Genomic DNA, 18,520 nt, shown 5'->3' on the forward strand with positions numbered 1-18,520 from the left:
GAAGTAAACATCTGATTTTTACTTTTGCTAAATTTACCAAATGTAAATTTCTTGTGTCTAAGCAGATAAGCAGTATTTCAAAGGAACTTATGTTTTATAAACAATAATATTACTTGTTATTAATTTGGTGTGAAGAGATGAGCATTTTTTTCTGGTAACAAACTGCCACGAAGTATAAATTAGATTTTTACTCTTGTGCTGAATATCTGTTTTATAATATATTCATCACCAATGAATATAAAAAAAACATTTTCATTTTTTTTGAAAAATTCACCAAATGCACAATTCTTGTTATGTAGTAAGCAGTTTAAGTTAAGTAATATTTCAAAAGAGTAGAAGAAATCATGTTTTTTTGAACAACAACAATATTTGTTGTTTATCTGTTGCTAAGAAACGAGCTCATTTTCTGGTAACCAAGTGCCACGAAGTAAACATCTGATTTTTACTTTTGCAAAATTTACCAAATGTAAATTTCTTGTGTCGAAGCAGATAAGCAGTATTTCAAAGGAACTTATGTTTTATAAACAATAATATTACTTGTTATTAATTTGGTGTTCAGAGATGAGCGTTTTTTTCTGGTAACAAACTGCCACGAAGTATAAATCAGATTTTTACTTTTGTGTTGAATGTCTGTTTTATAATATATTCACCACCAATGACAAAAAAAGTTTTACTTTTCTGAAAAATTCACCAAATGCACAATTCTTGTTAGATAGTAAGTACTATAAGGTAAGTAACATTTCAAAAGAGCAGAATAAATCTTATGTTTTTGAACAATAACATTATTTGTTGTTAATCTGTTGCTAAGAGATGAGCACGTTTTCTGGTAACCAAGTGCCATGAAGTAAACTTCTGATTTTCACTTCTGCAAAAGTGAAAATCAGAAGGTAGTGCATTAACATTAGCACAAACATTAGCAGTGCACTGAACCCCACAAGTGGGGACGGTTCATAGAGCCTCTTGTCTGTTCTGCCCTGCCACTTTAAAACGCCTTAGATAATCCTCCTTTTTGTACTCCTCCTTTGTAAAAGTAACAGCACCAAACATAAATAAAGTTTTGTGCTTAATCATTTGTATACACTGTATACTATACAGTAATTAAAACCGGTGAGTTTTGCACTGCCCACATTAGCAGTAGCCTTTTCCCTAAAATAAGCACTTTAGCTATTTTGTTTATTTATTAACCATGTTTAGCACACTGAATGGAGGAAGTCAATAGCTGTGTCCGAATTCAGGTTCTGCATTCTTCGAAGGACGGATTTGTAGGCCGATTACGTCATAGCGTGGCGACAAGGCCTATCCAAATTTGAAGACTCCTTCAAACGCGTCCTTCTTTTCCCCAGATTTGAAGGATGAGTCCGGTGTATCCTTCACGGCCCACCATATCCCATAATTCATTACGGGTCCCAACCGGGCATTCAGGCAGAGCAACAATGGCGGTGAAGAGCGGCAAATTATTTTGTTATATTACACTTTAAACCACGAGATTTTGTACAACATTTTTAGGCGAGAATGTAAGTGTGTAAGTCTCAAATATCTGCTCGGTTCACCAAAACATAACCTGCTCTGACATTTTCAGACATGTCTTCTCCCGCTGCGTTAACAGCCGGCTGCCAGCTGACTGGGCGCTCCAGGTTCGGTATACCGGAGAACACCTAACTCCTGGCACACTGTTATAAAAACTCCCGCTAGCTTTCCCCAATGAGTGGATGTTAAACACCGATATTATTCAGACAGGTAATATCTGGTTGAAAAATGTTTGGTTTACTATAGTATTTCATTTATTTCTGAGGAAATCAGTTTGATTGATTAAAGTTTAGCCTTCAAACATATTAGGTTAATTTAACTGTAATGACTTACAGAGATTTGGAGAGTATTATATTTGAAAATGAATAATTTGCTTATATTTATTCCTGGTAGAAATGTGCAATACATGTCTGAACATTTTAGAATCAAACTAACAGATTTCTTTTTTTACTATGGAACAGCCTTTACAATAAAAGGTGAAGAATAATACAGAAATCAGGAGTAATACATGACTAAAAAACAAACTTCAGCTCTGTTGTTTTTTTTCTTCGCCACTCTTTGCTTCATGCTGTCACAGTTGCTAGGCAACATGGGTTACGCTGAGGTCGGGTCGGGGACAGTTGGTGGAGGATAGACCTGTCCGAATTCACAGCTTTTCTCTTCGGGTCTTAGTTTATTCATGACCTTGGAAGGACCTGGTCTATGTAGACCGATCCTTCGAAGGATGCAGACTTTGAATTCGGACACAGCTAATGTAATGCTAATCTAATGTAAGACAACATGTTAGTGAGGCTAACGTTAGGATTTTGGCTAATTTTAGCCTATACACTAATTTTGACATACTGAACAGAGTATAGAGAATAGAGTCCATGTTACTCAACATGCTTGTGACGTTCCACATGCTATTGAGTAGATTGTAGCTTACTTTAGCATTGATGCTAATTTTTAGCATCAGATCGCTGGGTTCCAACCGACAGGCACACTTTTGCAAAATGTGCTAACTTGATGTTTTTGTCCATTATTGTTGACCTAACAATTAGATTTTTATTTGTACACAATTTTTGAATAATATAATTACTAATAATTATAATAATGAACAGCATAATATAATTTTTAAGCATAGATTTATTTGTTTGTGGATCAAAACTACTCTCATTTATCACCCTGGGTCCATCTAAACCTGAATTTTGACACAATCTGTTTAACCCTAATTTCAGTTTTCATATTGGCTAAATAGTCAAAGTTAGAGGCTGAAGTTAGTTTATCAACATTTTAACGTTTCCAAGTTCTAAACATCAGCATGAACACTTACCTTCTTCAAGCTTCTTTCGGGCCTCCTCTTCCCTTTTGGCTACTTTGGCCTTCAGAACTTCATCTGTCTTAGCTGAAATGACAAAAGGCAAGAAACAAAGTTAAAAGAAAAGTCAATATTCTACAAGTTGACTTGATTATTTAGATACAAATGTGATTTTTCTTGATCTCTCATAACGATGCTATTTTATTTGTTTTCTGAAGTAGTCTAAGCTAATATTATGAGCCTTGGATGTGAAGGTGAGCCTTTGAGTTTGACACCTTGCTTCATCTATGAGGTTGGCAGGGGACATAATCATTGATGAAGCTTTCTCTACTTTTAATGTTGCAATATTTTGTGTACTAGGTAGAAAAAAGAAATTGAGAAAGAGTGACAGATAAAATACAAATGATTTGTAAGTACTATGAAAATACTAGTAACTTGATTAAAAAAAAGCTAAACTATTTCATTTTTTTAAATGAGTACATCTTCTCTACTTCAAAATCTAACACTTCTAGATTGAGTCACTTCAAAATTTGACAGACATAAAAACTGCCACTTATCACTTAGTCCCGTGAATCAAACCTTTTTTCTGTGGGTCAGTTTCCACTTAAAAAATCCATTTGCCCCATATTTGCACGATCTGGTACGTGTCCACAGAAACACCAAAAACAAACTAAAAACCCATTTAAAATGTCTTTTTCAGTAAAGAAGAAAAAGTGAGGAATCTGCATTTCTTTCAAACTATATCAGCCACCCTGATCTCATCTCTATGTTCAGGGTTCAGATGTCAGGACGTAGCAGCTGGCACAGGCTTGTTTTTTTACTGTGAAAACAAGCTGAACTGCCTGATGTGCATGTAGTGCTGAATGAGAGACTATTCTTAAGCAAGCCAGTCAGTCTAAGCTCATTAACTTATCTTTTGACAAAGCAGTACGTTTTTCAGCCATATTGTCGAGACCTGCGTTTAATAACACAATCAGGTGCGTAAAAGCAAGGTTTGGTGCAATGAAAGTTTCATCTATTGATGATCAGTTAGTGCTAATAATTTGCAGAGGTGTAAAACATTTTGAAATTCTCCTTGCTGGTGTCCACTGTGACTCCTCTAATGCTCCTCCTTTGCAGGTCCAGTCAAATTTTCAATAGCCGATATTATCAGCTTTCCACAAAATATTGCTAAAATCTTGTTTGTCTCAATCTTGTGACCCCAATACCATGGATCATAATGATATACTTTAGTGAGTGCACAGATGTGCTAAAATTCAGAGTAAATTTATCCTTTTCTTAAATCAATTTTTTACAGATAACTCAAGAAAGAAAACAATATTTAGCTTTTATGTTTTCAAAACGTATGTTTTCCTGAAAAAAAAAAATCCCCATTGTAAGGTATGAGGATTTATCATTGCATAAACATAATCTCGCTGCGAGATGGTACCCTTCTCGGCTTTTCATTTATACCTGCGCAAAGTCAGCATTTCCTCCTAAGAGGTGTTTATCGTTTTGGTATAATGAAAAGCTTAAAAGAAAGTGAGGCAGCGGGAACAAACACTCGTCAGGGCATCTTAAGCGTGGTCTCATCACGAACCGCGTCGTTTCTGCTCCCCCCGCCCCCACCGCACACACTTTTCCCCCCGAATAATCAAGATGTTAAGCCGCATTAAAAAATATAATGCCGTGTATGGCAGGACTATCAATACTGCCACTAAATTAATTACATTTCCGTTGCGGCGCATCATTTATTTTGCAGTGTTAGGGCCTCGGTGGAGCCATTCGCCTTTATTGCTATCTCACTTGGTTGATGAGTGAGCTATGTAAAATTGAGTCTCCAATATCATTACACTTAATGAGTTTAAACTTTGAAAAGAAGAGGGAAAAACAGGGGAGAGAAACAGAGGCGAACGAGATGATGAGAAAGAAGGGAGAGCAAGAGAATGAGACCGCAGCACTGTTTTGGTTAATACAATAGGAGTGTGGGTGTAAGTGTTTGCGAGCGCTTGCAGCCTTGTTTGTTTTAGGGCACAGCTGTGGGTGTCCAAGTGGGGTTTATGGCACCACTCATCATGCCTGCGCACACATATGTTCTGATCGTTAAAGAGTTTGTGCTACAAGTACAAATAGCCGTACACGAAAACATCTGGATGCAGGAGGCCGACGGCTGAACGGCCGCTTTTGTTCGGTAATTGGTGGAGACAAAGAAGCCGTCACAGGGCTGATACGGCTGGTTAAGTCTGGAGGTTCCGCATCTTTACCAACAATGACTCTACACGGATGATTGAACACTCCTCCTCTGAGCAGTGAGGGGTGAGGCGTGTTTGGGAGCAAAGCACTGAGAATTATTGGGCGCTCATATTAAGGTGCATTCCCACTGCAAGAACCTTTCCAGGTAGCAGTGAAGATTTTTACTGCTGTCTTTCAACCCACAATGCTTTCATTGCTGGAACAAGGCTCAAATGGTTTTATTTGTAATCACTGCACAGTATTTTCTGTCATTGTCTTCTAAGTATATTTTTATTATTACTATTAGCTTTGTTATTGTTAATCTTGTTTATTATGTATTGTTTTCAACACTTTAAGAATTTTTTTGTGTGATGCTGCTGTTACACCTGGATTTTCTCTTAGCAGGTCAACAAAACCTGTTTCTATTTCTATTCTACTCTATATCAGATTTGAGGACAGAAATCAACTAATGAAAAACAGCCCAATACAGCTCTGTAGAAATGATCACTGAGGTTGGAAACTCCCAACATTTTCATTTCCGTCATCTCCTTTTTCAAACTACTTCACTATTTATGTTTTCTGGTCATTTGAAATGATCCCACAGGAATAGTTGGCATTTTGTTTGCAAACACAAAATTTAAACATTCGTTAATTTATGCCGAATTTTAGTGTTTTAAAGTGGTTACATTCAACTGCCTTAATAAGATAATGCTTGAATACATTTAATAAGAAGTGATAATGAGTTATTTTCTTGTCAAAACCACATTTGAGTAGTCAAAACTGGTAAAGTTAACATGGTTTTACAGTGTTTATGCTCCAAAATACAAATCATATCAATCACATCTGCCCGAGATTGTGTATCGATATCCATTTTTAAGTTTGAAAAATGGTCCACAGGTAAACAGTTTTTGCATACGCGGCATGCTGGATGAGGCCCCAATTTATTCACCCCTAATCAATCAAAATGCAGGAAAACATCCAAATTCTGAAGTGGGATAAAATGAGTACCAGTCCCACACAAGATATGCAAAGTATTCTAATAATCTATTCTTAGAAGCAAACAGGGACATTTTTATCTGATGCTTGTGCACCCCCTCTCTAAAGCTGCCCAGGGCAACTGCCCATATCAAAAACAGCCACTGGTGAGTAAACTTGTTTGGTTAAATTGATTTAAAGATCATTACTAAGATCTAGAGTGACTCAGTATAAGCTTGTGTATTTTGTATAGCTTATACTGAGTGTAATTGTTTTGGCGTTGGGCGAAGATCCGTGTCCTCTGATTGAGACTGAACCAGCAACAACCTTGCAATAAGAGGAGAGAGAGTGTGAGTAGAGGTAAAAAGTTTGGTTTTGGGAGCCATGGTGAAAACAGACAGAGCTAATTGCTGAGGAAAAATAAAAGTTTCTGGCAAATAAAGTTCCAGGGAACAGTAGTTCTGGGTTGAACATTCAAAACGTACCCGCCAAAAAAGTCATAATCCAAAAAAAAAACTAGGCTTGAAGAAATGTGGCAAAACCATTGCAGTTTGTAAAATCCTGCACATCTTTGCAATCGCTTCTTGTTTGTATGCACAGACACGTCTATGTGTGTGTGTGCGAATGAACTTCTCGTTGTTTGGTTCACGCCTTGCTCGGGGCTACCAGCAGGCAGGTAAGAGACAGAGCGGAGTGGGGTGTGGGGGTTTGAGGAGACAGGCAGATAGATACGGGCCATGCAGGATGAAGGAAGAGCTAAGACAGCGAGGGAAACAGGCAAACAACCAAAAAATAACAGAGAGAAGGAGGAAAAAAAAAACATTGCCTGCATGCACACAAATTTGTACACAAACAGGAACGATTTGTCGCCTTTTTTTCTCCGCATGTTTATCCTCCACCTTCTATCCCTTCATCCCTCCTCCAACAGGTTTTCTTATCCTGTTCTTGCTTCCCTGCTTCTGTTTTTCTTTTTTTTTTTGCCCTATCCCACCCCTTCCTGTTTTGTTTTTTTTTAATGCTTTTCTCTTCCCTTCTCTTGCTCATCTCTCCTGTACACCGTGCCTGGGGGCAATAGCAGCAAATCAAACTGTTTATCCATCTCTCATCAGTGCACTGCCTCACGGGGGCTCCTGCCCCCTCAAAACAATGAAAGTAAGGCTGAGCGCCGAGCCCGGGATGTGATTTAATTACATCAATAAGGAGCTCTGCTTTAAAAACATGAAGGCAACATACTTTGCTGCACCATCATGAAAAGCCTGTTAACGCTACAGCTGTAACAGCACAGAAAAAAAAAAGCATATGAAAATAATCAACAACTGCAACCCGTCTGAGTCTGCGAGCAGAGGCCGCTTATTGGAAGTATATTTTCTCGGCAACTGAGTGGCTTCAGTTCATTGTAGGGTAATGCTGTGATGGACTTTTATTAAAGCGGGTAATAAACGGCCGGGTGTTAGCGAGAGGAGAAGCCTTTCACTTCATTTAGACTTCGTTCAGTCTTGGCTGCAGGGGTGGAGAGCAGAAAGACGAGGGGACGGCATCAGCGGGGAGGAGGCGGAGAGCGTCAGTGAAATCACATTGTGATTATGAGTGTAATTGCAGCTCAGGGGCCCAGGGGCCATGTAGCTCTGATGGCGCTAGAAGATGTTTTATGCGCAGCAACAGAGAAGAAGGAAGTGAGAATGAGAAGAAAAGGGGGAGAGTGGGAGGCAGAGGCAGGCTGCCAGGATGGAAGTTTTTTTTCTCCCCCTCCTCTCTTGCTTCCTTCTTCTCCTCTTCCACCAACGTTTTCCTCCTCTTTCTCTCTTCTTCTTTCCTATTCTCTTCCTTTCTCTTTTCCGTCCTCCTCCCTTGGCAGGATTAGCCGGGTCTCGTTAGAGGGGAAATGTAATAATGCTCCCACCAGGTGGAATCGGGCCCGCTCCATTATCAGTCGGGAGATGGATGGGCCGTGTAGGGCCGGCGGGGGCCAAGCACGCACGCAATTTAGATTCAATAAACTGGCAAAGCAAGACCCCCAATCTGATTTATCTCTTACACGCCGCCAATGCTTGCTGCTACGATGCTGATTCCCTATTACCGCTCAGAGAAGGACTATTCATTGGATGTAAGGTACGGCAGTCGGAGGAGCTTGTCGGGCCCCCGGGATGGCAGCAAAACAGATCCAGCAGAGGGGTTAATGCGTTTACAAACAGATAAGCAATTAAATCTAAGGCTTAGATGAGTTATAGAGTTATTAAGGAGGGATATGTGTGCGAGTTTGTGTGTGTGTGTGTGTGTGTGTGTGCGAGGAGGGTTTGTTATTTAATGTAAAGGTGTACCAGATCACGCCTTGGGTTGGGCACAGTAAGTGACTATAGGTAGAGAGTGAGGCTCTAATATTGTCAGGCTCCAAGGTCAAAGGACAGTTTCCCATTGTTGCTAAATAAACTACTTAAAGCACTTAGAAAATGGTGGAACAGTTTGACGTCCATCTCCAAATGCGAGCAGATTAGACCGAGATGTTTGTGAACAAAATCTCATATTCAATAAACTTGAATAATATTGCTAATATTATTTATCAAAGTAACTCAAGTAAAAAATAAATAAATAAATAAAAATGCAGCTTGTAGATTCATGGGAAAGACTGCTGGACATGAGAGTTGATAAAGATTGTCACTGACTCCCTCCACACGAAACGTAAACCACAAAAGGTCATCGAAGAAGCCGGCCGCCTCATACATGGCAGTTTCCAAGCATGCCATTCAAAGGTTAAGCGATAGAAAAAGCTCCACAAGTAAAAAGAATAACAGCAGGCTTGAGTGGAATGTGGAGCAAAGCTTGCTTCAAGAGTTTTGGGAAGTTTCAAAATAAAGTAAGCAGGATACGAGTTAGAATTGTGGTAAAACACACCAGACCCAGATACAATGTCAGGAATAAAGAAAAGATTGGTTAAATATCCAAGAAGAATTTTACCAGAAGCTTGTTGTTGTTTACATGAAGGAGGTGAATTCTCTGCACATTTTCATAGACACCACTAAGTGGTTTAAAATCCTGTTTGTGATCGAAGGAAAATTCAATCCCGTTCAATTTGTTTATGCCACTGCAGTATCAGTCTGTCCCATATTCATATCGCAAAGGACTGCTTGAACTGCAACAATTGTTGGACGACATATTTGATGTGTTATTAAAAGTCAAAGAGTGATGGAAGAACAGCTAAAAAACAAAAGAAAAAGAAAAACGGACATTTATTATCGTTCATATATCACAATATTTACCAATATTACCACCATCGCAAGATTTTCAGATCTTGCAGCCCAATTAACAACATGTCATCTTGAGGCCCTTTATAAAGAAAAATGTCAATTTGATCCAATCATACAGACAGATTTCAAGTCAATCAAATATATTACATTTTACCCTAGTTATCAAAGAGTGAAGTCAAGTTCAGTTTATTATGCAAATTGGTTAAAATGTTTTCTACTGCCAGGAAGAAGATGAGAGACCAAAATAAAGGTCTCTCATCATAGTGTGGTGAAACCTGGTCTTCCTGAACATCAGCACAGCAACAGGCTGAGACCACTCCTGCTATGTAGCATTTCTGCTCACATCTTTGACAAAAAATATGTTTTTTATTTGGTCTTATACAATATTGTGATGTTTTAGTTTTAGTTGAAAACCATAATCATCATTAAATTGAACAAAAATAAACATGTTAAATGTATCAATTTGTGTAGTGAGCATATTTAAGATATGACTTTTACTTTTTGAATTCAATTCATTTAATTTGATTCAGTTCATTTTTATAGCACCACAACTCATGAAGACTCGAGGAACCTTACAAAAAACGTAAATTCAATCCAATCATGAAGACAGATTCCCACACTATCCCATTTGATCTTAGCAATCAAACAATACAGCCCAAGTTTAGATTAAGATAAAAAAATAACTTTCTGATGATATTGTAAATCACTTTGATGCAACTGTACCGTTGTGAAACTAACCAAATGTGGAAAAGCCATAGAAATGCTGGCGGGGCTTTGTCACGGCGGGTGTCATTCTGTCCGACCGCCAATCACAGTGAATCCGAATGTCAGCAACAGAGGAGGCGTGATAAATCAGCCTCGCGCCCGACGACAAACAGAATATTAGAGGCAGCGCGGCACCATTGGAAAACTGTCCCCTCCAATCAGCTGAGCACTTTACAGTAAACCGCGCCAGCCGGGCCCCCCGAACCAATACAGAACACCAGAGAGGCTTCTAAGACAATAAAGGAACAAAAAACAAAAATAAAAGACAGAGGAGTTTGGAACTCGGGCAGACAAAAGTGTCGACACGCTGATGAGAAGCAATCCTGACAGGAAGAAAAGTCGAGACAAAAGAATCATAAAAAAACAATGGGTTGTTGGACAGACAGGTATGCACACTGACTGACACAAAACAGGTCTGAGATAAGAAAGGCGAAGCAGAAAGACAGACAGATGATGAGACAGACTGAGAAAAGACTGATTCCACATGTTTACAATCTTAAAACAGAAAATAGTTGGAGATGCACAATTAGTGACCTACTTTTCTATTTATTGGGGCTAATCTGTTATTTGTCTGGTCAAATACTGAAATGTTTTTTTTTTTTTTATTTCATGCATGCATGAAAATGAATTAAAACTAAGAACTTACACCATTCCAGGTATATCTACACATCAACCAACAGCATGTGTTTTTTGAGTTAGTGAAAACTTGTTTGGTCATCTGCTTTGATGAAGGATAATCTAATTCCTTCATTTTCTGTTAAAATACAAAGTCCTACCACCATAATAGAAAACAACAACAATAAAAAACAAAGAGACATGCAGAACCTTTTGGCGTACTATTGTCCTAAGCCATGATGATCAGTAGCAGCTCAATCTTCAAAGAACCCCAGTTTATCAGCCTGATCCGTGCATCTTTAAAAACATTAAAATGTAATAATAGTTAGAAAATTTAAGTATTAAACTGATGACTCTATATGAAAAACAACAAAATGTACACCAATATGAGCAGTATACTAATATCACTCTTTTTTTAAAAATAAAAAGTTGGGGTTTATTGTTTAACAGGCTTGGATACCCCAGCTGGGTTATATAATAAAGAACTTCCTCAAAAGATGTCAGCTGTGTTGTTTCTAAAGCGAAAGCACACACATGATGCAACAGCAGGAGTACAGCAGGGGTGTCCAGTCAGTTTTAGCTCCAACACAGTTGATTCAAATCGTCCAACTTCCTCCTCAGCAGATCAAAGTTCGATAGAGGTACTGCAAATGAGCCATCATTTGATTCAAGTGTGTTGAACCAGGAAAAGAACTAAGACATGCAGGATACCGGCCCTTTGGACACCGCTGGTGTTATCTTAAAAATTGATAAAAAAGAAGAAAAAAAAGGAGCAATACCCTGAAGATCCACTGGGTGGCACAGCACACAGCACAAGTCTGTCTTAGATCTGAGTGTTTACATGCAGGTGCATGAGGATCTGTTCATGGCTGTACAACAAGTTTGCACAGATGTTATAACTATAAAGCATAATTTAATCTGGAACATTATGACAAGATAATATGCAATAGGGATATTCTAAATCCTGGAGTCAATTTATAATTAATAAAACCATTTACTTTAGATTAAATTAAAAAAAGTTCTTAAAAGGAGGACAGAAAATTGCAGTCCTTTCCTGTGCTGCCGAGACATCTTTCAGTCAGGAGACTTGAGTGATTCTCATCCCCGTGTTTCCTTTTACTACAATCACAAAGCTGAATTAATGACACCCATAAAATATTCACAAACTAAACAATTAGAGAGAGATATCTTACAAAATCAATCAATTATTCATTTGAAATCGTCTGAGAAGCTCTCTTCTTTTCACGGCTATATTGTGATGCTGAGCGCTACATCAATTAGGTCCTCTACAGTTTAGATGTAATGGATGCTTCAGAGTCTAATTATTGTCTGAATGAAGGAGCAAGACGCCAGGGCTCAGCAATGTACTGATCTTTGCGCGCTGCTAATAGGGATGCTTTGAGTTGTTCATTTTAATGTTCAAGGAAAATGTAAACTAGAACCATAAACTTTGGGTCATTGAACACTTTTTTTTAATTTTAAGTATGCATCTAACCGCTAATAATTTTCACTTTTATTCCAGTCAGCGTCCTGCACTAAACTCTAAGAAAACAGTTTTCTTAAAGTTTTTCTTTTCTTTCTCTTTTTTTTTTTTTACCATGCTATAACAACTAAAAGAGAGTTCATGGTGGAAGTTAATAAATGAAAATATGGACCTTGAAATCCAAGTTAGCAATGTTCTACCTGGGTTTGGATCCTTGCTTCAATGAGGCCAGTCTAATCCATATGTTCAGGAAATGTTCTGCTTTGGAAATGGAATGTGACTCCATTGATTGTGTGAACCATTAGGTTCTTTCATTTAGTTCTCTTCTTGCAAGACATGTCATGTTATTTAGATGGAGGACTTCTGCCCACCTAAACTGTTCAGTGGATTTCAGACATTTTGTCTTGTCTCAGCCCTAGAAAGATTAATTGATCTATTCAGAATCAGACTGACAGATTTACTAATATCTATGTTCTTTTCCTAAACTTTTACTCAAGTCTTCGACTCAATGATGCTCCAGAAGCAAAGTGCACCACAGCAGTGATTTATGTAAAGATAACATTGTGTCATGTATTATTAGGCTTTATACTGCATCTCAAAGTGTACACACTTTTGTTAAATTGCCATGGTTTTGTGTGGGTTTTACCAAATAGTAGCCTGTGGGTCTACACTGAAGTTAAGTAACTGAAAGAACTTGTCGTTTTGGCATCAAACTTAGTAAGTCTACCTAAGCAAAATGTGAAAAGCCAAGATGGAAAAAGGGGTCGTATGAACTTATAATGCAGAGGTCACAAACTATAAATCATGGTTTCTGTACCATAATAGGCAGTTAAACTAAAGTTCATCTCTGAAATTCTCAGCATAGAAATACCACTTCTAAATCAAACATGTTCTCTTACTGAATATTAGAAGATTTCCTATTTCTTAGGTTTAAAATGTGTTTTCTTGGTTTGTTGAAAGTCTAAGCATCCATTTTGCATAAACATTAAAGTTCTGTAGATGGAAACGTTCCTATCGGCATTGTGTATGAGCATCAAAAAGGTCATGAGAGGGCAATCAGAAAAAATCTATAATGCAGGGATCACACAGTAAAATATTAAGTATCCTGGGGCCTTTGTATGACACCTCAACCTCAAGTTCAAGTCTTTCATATCTCTAAAATCTACTGTCTCCTCCTAATGCCTATGTAGTTTTCTTGTTTCTTTTATGTCCTCCGCTGTACTTTGTTTTCCTCCACCTTTTATTTTTCTGTCCTTTAACTTTTAAATTGGCACACTTACATAATAGCAACTCTTCCAGATAGAAGAAATTAATGGAGAAAAACAAGGTGTGAAATCCACAGTATTGATGTGAAAAATCAGGCTGAAAATTTGCCAGTCAAACAACCAGAAAACAGCTTATAGAAGAAGCATATTTGTGTTTTTCACTATCAGAAAGGTTCGGGAAGTACATAAACCAATGCCATTTCTTTTCTAGTATTCAAATCAGCTGTACAAAAGTTCTAAAACACTTTTTAAGACAATAGTTTCCACTTGGGATTTTATTTATTTATGATTTTGCTGAAAATACAAGAAGACTGATGCATAAAAAAAAATCCACATTATGTTAGATTTTTTTACATGCACATTTTCACAAGACAACTGATATACTACTGAAATACTTCTCTCTATGATTCCTTAACATTTTATGTATTCCCCAACAATATCTGGTTCTGTACAACTGGGTTATAGTTTACTGTTGGGTTTGAAACAAAACTGGGCTACAGAAATGAGGTTTGTGACTCAAGATTACACATGTCGAAATAAATAAATAAAATAAATTTAAATTTAAGTTATTTATTAGCTAACAGAGAGCTAATATCAACCGGCTGGACTGCAGTTATTCTGCATGTGTACATATTTAAAAGAATACTGTGGTACATGTGCATGTGTGCATATTAAAACTCTTGGGTTTAAATAAGTGCGTCGTTAAGCCTCTGCAAATTCAACACAGACTGCACTTGAACTAAAGTAATAGGAAAGTCAGTCGAGGTAGAAATGACAAAAGCTGCCTTTTTGCTGTCCAAGGATAGTAAATGCAGAATAGTAATTAATAATGCCTATGACACTATTACTGTTTAAAATTGAAGGCAGTTTTGTGTTCATGAATTGTAAAAGTTGCTTCTTTATTATTACAAAAACAGGGATGAACATAGAAACCGAAAGATAAGGAGGTTGTGTTGTAGATTAGAGGTGTCTCGTGAATGTGTGAGTTGTATCTGTTCAGTTGTTCAAGTATGAATGCACTTGAGCGTGTTGCTGAATAGCAGAGAATAAGCTCTGATTCCCAAGTTGAAAGCCTGTTGGATGCCATTGTAATGGCACACCACCTAGAGTGGGTCTCATGTCTTTCGCTGAGGCGGCAGTCGCTGTAAATGGGACTTAAATCTCTCTGGACCCCCGCACATGAAAGGTAAAACGAGGGCCGCTACTCGCCGCGCGGACACTAGGGGGTTCAAAAGGGCGGCCAATTGGAAAAGAAAGGCTGAAGCGCCGGGACCCCGGCGGTGTCAGCGGGGCCAAGCACAACTGACATTACAGAAACAACCGCGGATAGACACAAACTTGGTGGTCCTGGCTTAAACTGGTCCAATGGTTGGTGTCGATATGATGAATATTAGTTAGATTCAGGGTGAAAATCCGTTTTTTTTCGCCAAGCATTGCAATTGGTAAAACAAGAGCTGTAAGAATCAATTACTCCAAAATTTTACCAGCTACTTGTTTCAGAGCACACTTCAATGTAATTTTTGTATTCTTGTTTAAAAAGAAACAAACAAAAAAAACCCCAGTTTTTTGACAATGTAATTATCCCAACACAAACAGAACGTGTTTACATTTACATATATGTTTACATTTTTACCACCACTTTATAGCGATCCCTTCCCAATTCATCCCTTCCTAATTAATTTTTGTAACATCAGTTTATTTCTCAGGTAGTGAAGCATTCCTTATTAATAGAAAAAGGAATGTAGTCATAAAAATTCTGCAGTTATAATTACATTACTTCATTCTCTCAAAACGTTTTATTATGCTTAATTTCTGTCGATGGCAGCTCTGATGATTTGCCAGGTGACTCTTCCAGATACTGAGAGATTAGATATCTCTACAAGAGAGAGACATATAAAATAGAAAATAACATTATAATTGTTCCATGCTGCTAAAAAGTCAGCAAATGCTGCAAAGGGCAGAACAGAGAAGATTTAAGATACTCAATACTGACTGCTTACTTACTAAAATAGCCACTACTTACTGAAAAACAGCTTTGGCATCAAGGCCAGTTTAGCTCAATCTCTATTTCCTATTGAGAAAGTTTGTTGGTCTGTGCCAGCAGCTTTAAATCAGGCCTGTAATGCCACACTGTTATTCACTTCTTCTCCTACTGACTTCAACATCTGGAAGCTTGAGCCTTTGTTACTTGATTAAATTCACTCTCCACTTCATAAATGTACCCATGTGGTGGTGAGTAACCCATGTTGGGTTAGGCTAACACGGTCTGTGGTTTAGTTGAAGTTAGAGCTTATTTTCCTTCTAAAGTCGAAGTGGCAACATAACTGATACAGCCCTGATATGGTGCAGTCGACCATGAACTGCAGGTAAACATAATAGAGCAAAGCATTGCAAAATTAACATAACTTTTAGGGCTGGGCAATAAATCGATTTTATCAGTTTATCTAATTTTTGGTTTTTGAAGATTACATTTTTGTGAAATTTTAAATACGTTCCCCATCAATGCACTCCTTGGGTTTTCATGTTGTGAAGTTATACTTTGGTATTGGTTTAAATGCTAATACTTATTAGTTAATGGAAATAACCTTTCAACACAATAGCACAACTCACAGAAGGGTTGGTTGATATAAATGCAACTTTAAGAAAATATTTTCTGTAATTTATTATTTCTTTTTATAGAAAAGGAAGTGAGAAGAAAAAGTCCATTACAATCAGAAATTGGATGTGGTAAGAAAAAAAAAAATCGGAGATTGTACTTTTAAGCCATATTGCCCAATCCTTATAAGTTCATCTATATTTTGGACCATTAAAGCTACTGTACCAGATTATGAAAGAGGATGAACAAAACCCATAGAAACAACAGGCGTGTGTGTGGTGAGGAGCGGGATGTAATGGGGGGAGCCTGAATGCAAGGGGGAAAAAAAAAAGACTGAGGGAGATTTGGACAAATGACAGCCCCCGCTGAAGGCAGTGCACTGCGCTACCTTATCTCTTCCCTCTTTCTCATCTCTTAATGCTTATTTTCATCACTTTGCTTAAAATATTGATAATCAATTAGCACTACGTCTGTTTTGCTACAGAATCTGTGTCATGGTCTATCACTCTGTCAGAGCCAATTCGCCACTATTTCAAAGTTCATTTTTCCTTGGCGGCTCTGTGCCTTTGGAGGAGTCATTACGTGGGGGAACATAGCCTGGGGTGCAATCACCTATTCTCTTTCATTACTGGGGAGATGGAGAAGGTGAGAGAGATTATTAGAACTTTGGAATGATCACAAAGCTTCACGCCGCCTGTCAGATCCCCCCTACGTGTAATTCATCTGGCCCCGCTACCTCCCCCCTCTCTTACTCATACCCCTCTCCTCTCTCTCCTCCCTCCTCCTCTGCGCCTCCCACCCCCATCAGCCAGGGGTTTGGCCACAGACATTATTCATGAACATCTGCAGCGTGCTGAATATTCCACAGCCTCCACCGTGATGAAAAGGGAGCTGCCCCTTTGACTTGAAAATTAACATGCCGGCACAGAGATTAAGGACTCGCCCGCTCGTTCCGAGCTGAACTGGACCATGCTGAGTCCGGCCGGGACGACAACTCTGGCTGGGTGGAGCAACGGCAGAATAAACGAATCTGGGAGAGGAATTTGCTCTTTGTAACGGTGAGGGAGCCGTTTTAGTGTCTAACATGGAAACGAGGTTTTGAAATTTTTATTCCACTTCAAAGCAATGAAAGTAACCGTGGTGTAAGGTGCACAAACACAGACTAAAACCTCCTCTTAAGCATCAATCAGATCTCAGGTAGAGCTTCAAAAACACTGCAGTCAAGTTAGTTTGATAAAGGCTAGGCAACCTGTTATATGTATGTGTCACAGTTTAAAATCACAAATAAAATGTGAAAACATGCAAGTGTCTTTTCAGTAAATTTGCCTACAATATATACGTATATATTACATTTATAGTAATAATAAATTATTATTGTACAATTATTATTTGCAGAGTTGCACCAAGAAATTGACCGTTGACCGCAATCAGACAAGTTTCAATTTGACCAACTAGTCAAAAACGCATAGATCTGATCATTTTCAGATCACTGAATGCACCACAATAAGAGCAGCCAGGTCAGGCTGACCTCATAGCTCTTCAGTGTGGATGCTGTTACTGAGAAAAGAGACTTGAAGTTTGTTAGTTCCAGCATTAGTGACGTGTTTACAAATGGCATACAAAGAAGTACATCAGATTTAAGAAGCTACCTATAAGGAAACTGTTTTCTCAACCATATGATAAGACATCTCTAAAGTCTATTCAAATTGTGAGAGAAGGAATAAAATCTCCAGAACACGACAGAAAGGATAAATGTAGTATAGCAAAGATTGCTGTTGCAATTTAAAACCTGTCTAGTTAGCTGGATTTTAAAATATTGGCACCGTTTTAAAGGAAAAACTTTGGTTTTTAAATTATTAACCATTAGGAATCTAATAAGATCTGGTGCTACAAGATTTTACAACACAGAAATTGCCACAATACTTCTAGTGAAAGTGAATTCAGTCCCTGACATCACCATCTAGTTGCTGTCAATATCCGACTTTGTCTAGTAAAGTAAGTATAAATGATTAATATGTCTTAGACACAAAGAAAAGCAATTTTAGCTTTATACGTTGGAGTATCTATGTTTGAGACCTTTATTTTGAAGTCAGATCATGAATGTGTTCTGCTCTTATTAATTGTGGAGCTGACTGCCACCAACTGTTACAACAGCATTGAAGAACCCAGCCCGGTCCAACCAAGTTAAAATTGCTCGCTTCCAATAAATCACCAAAACACATAAACCTCGCTATACTGACAGTTAAGCTACAAAGTACAGTGAGAGGCAACTGTTAGCTGCTAATGATGCTAAAGTTAACATCTCTTTCGGAGCAAAGCACATCTACATGAAAAAAATATTTCACAGTTTATGTAAAGACATTTCATCGTCATTTGCATGAAACCTAAATTAATTCAAGAGGCAAAACTTTAACTGCATAATTCTACACTGACAAGAAATTCCATAAAAATATTCTATGTTAATTAAAAGTTGTATTCTATTTTATTGAGAATTTTTCGTTTTTTCCTGGCATTGACACCATCTCAGAATTAGACTACTGTAAG

General features: G+C 37.9%; 1 protein-coding gene across 1 annotated transcript in view; it reads right to left on the bottom strand.

The window, feature by feature from the left end:
• Positions 1–18,520, bottom strand: part of rsrc1 (arginine/serine-rich coiled-coil 1) — a 151,978-nt gene that overhangs the window by 30,196 nt on the left and 103,262 nt on the right. Inside the window, exon 7 of the mRNA XM_027998998.1 lies at positions 2,840–2,911. Coding sequence (XP_027854799.1) covers positions 2,840–2,911 — 72 coding nt within the window. The remainder of the gene's footprint in view (positions 1–2,839; positions 2,912–18,520) is intronic.

This window comes from Xiphophorus couchianus, chromosome 18, assembly GCF_001444195.1.
Source record: "Xiphophorus couchianus chromosome 18, X_couchianus-1.0, whole genome shotgun sequence".
Classification (NCBI taxonomy): Eukaryota; Metazoa; Chordata; class Actinopteri; order Cyprinodontiformes; family Poeciliidae; genus Xiphophorus; species Xiphophorus couchianus.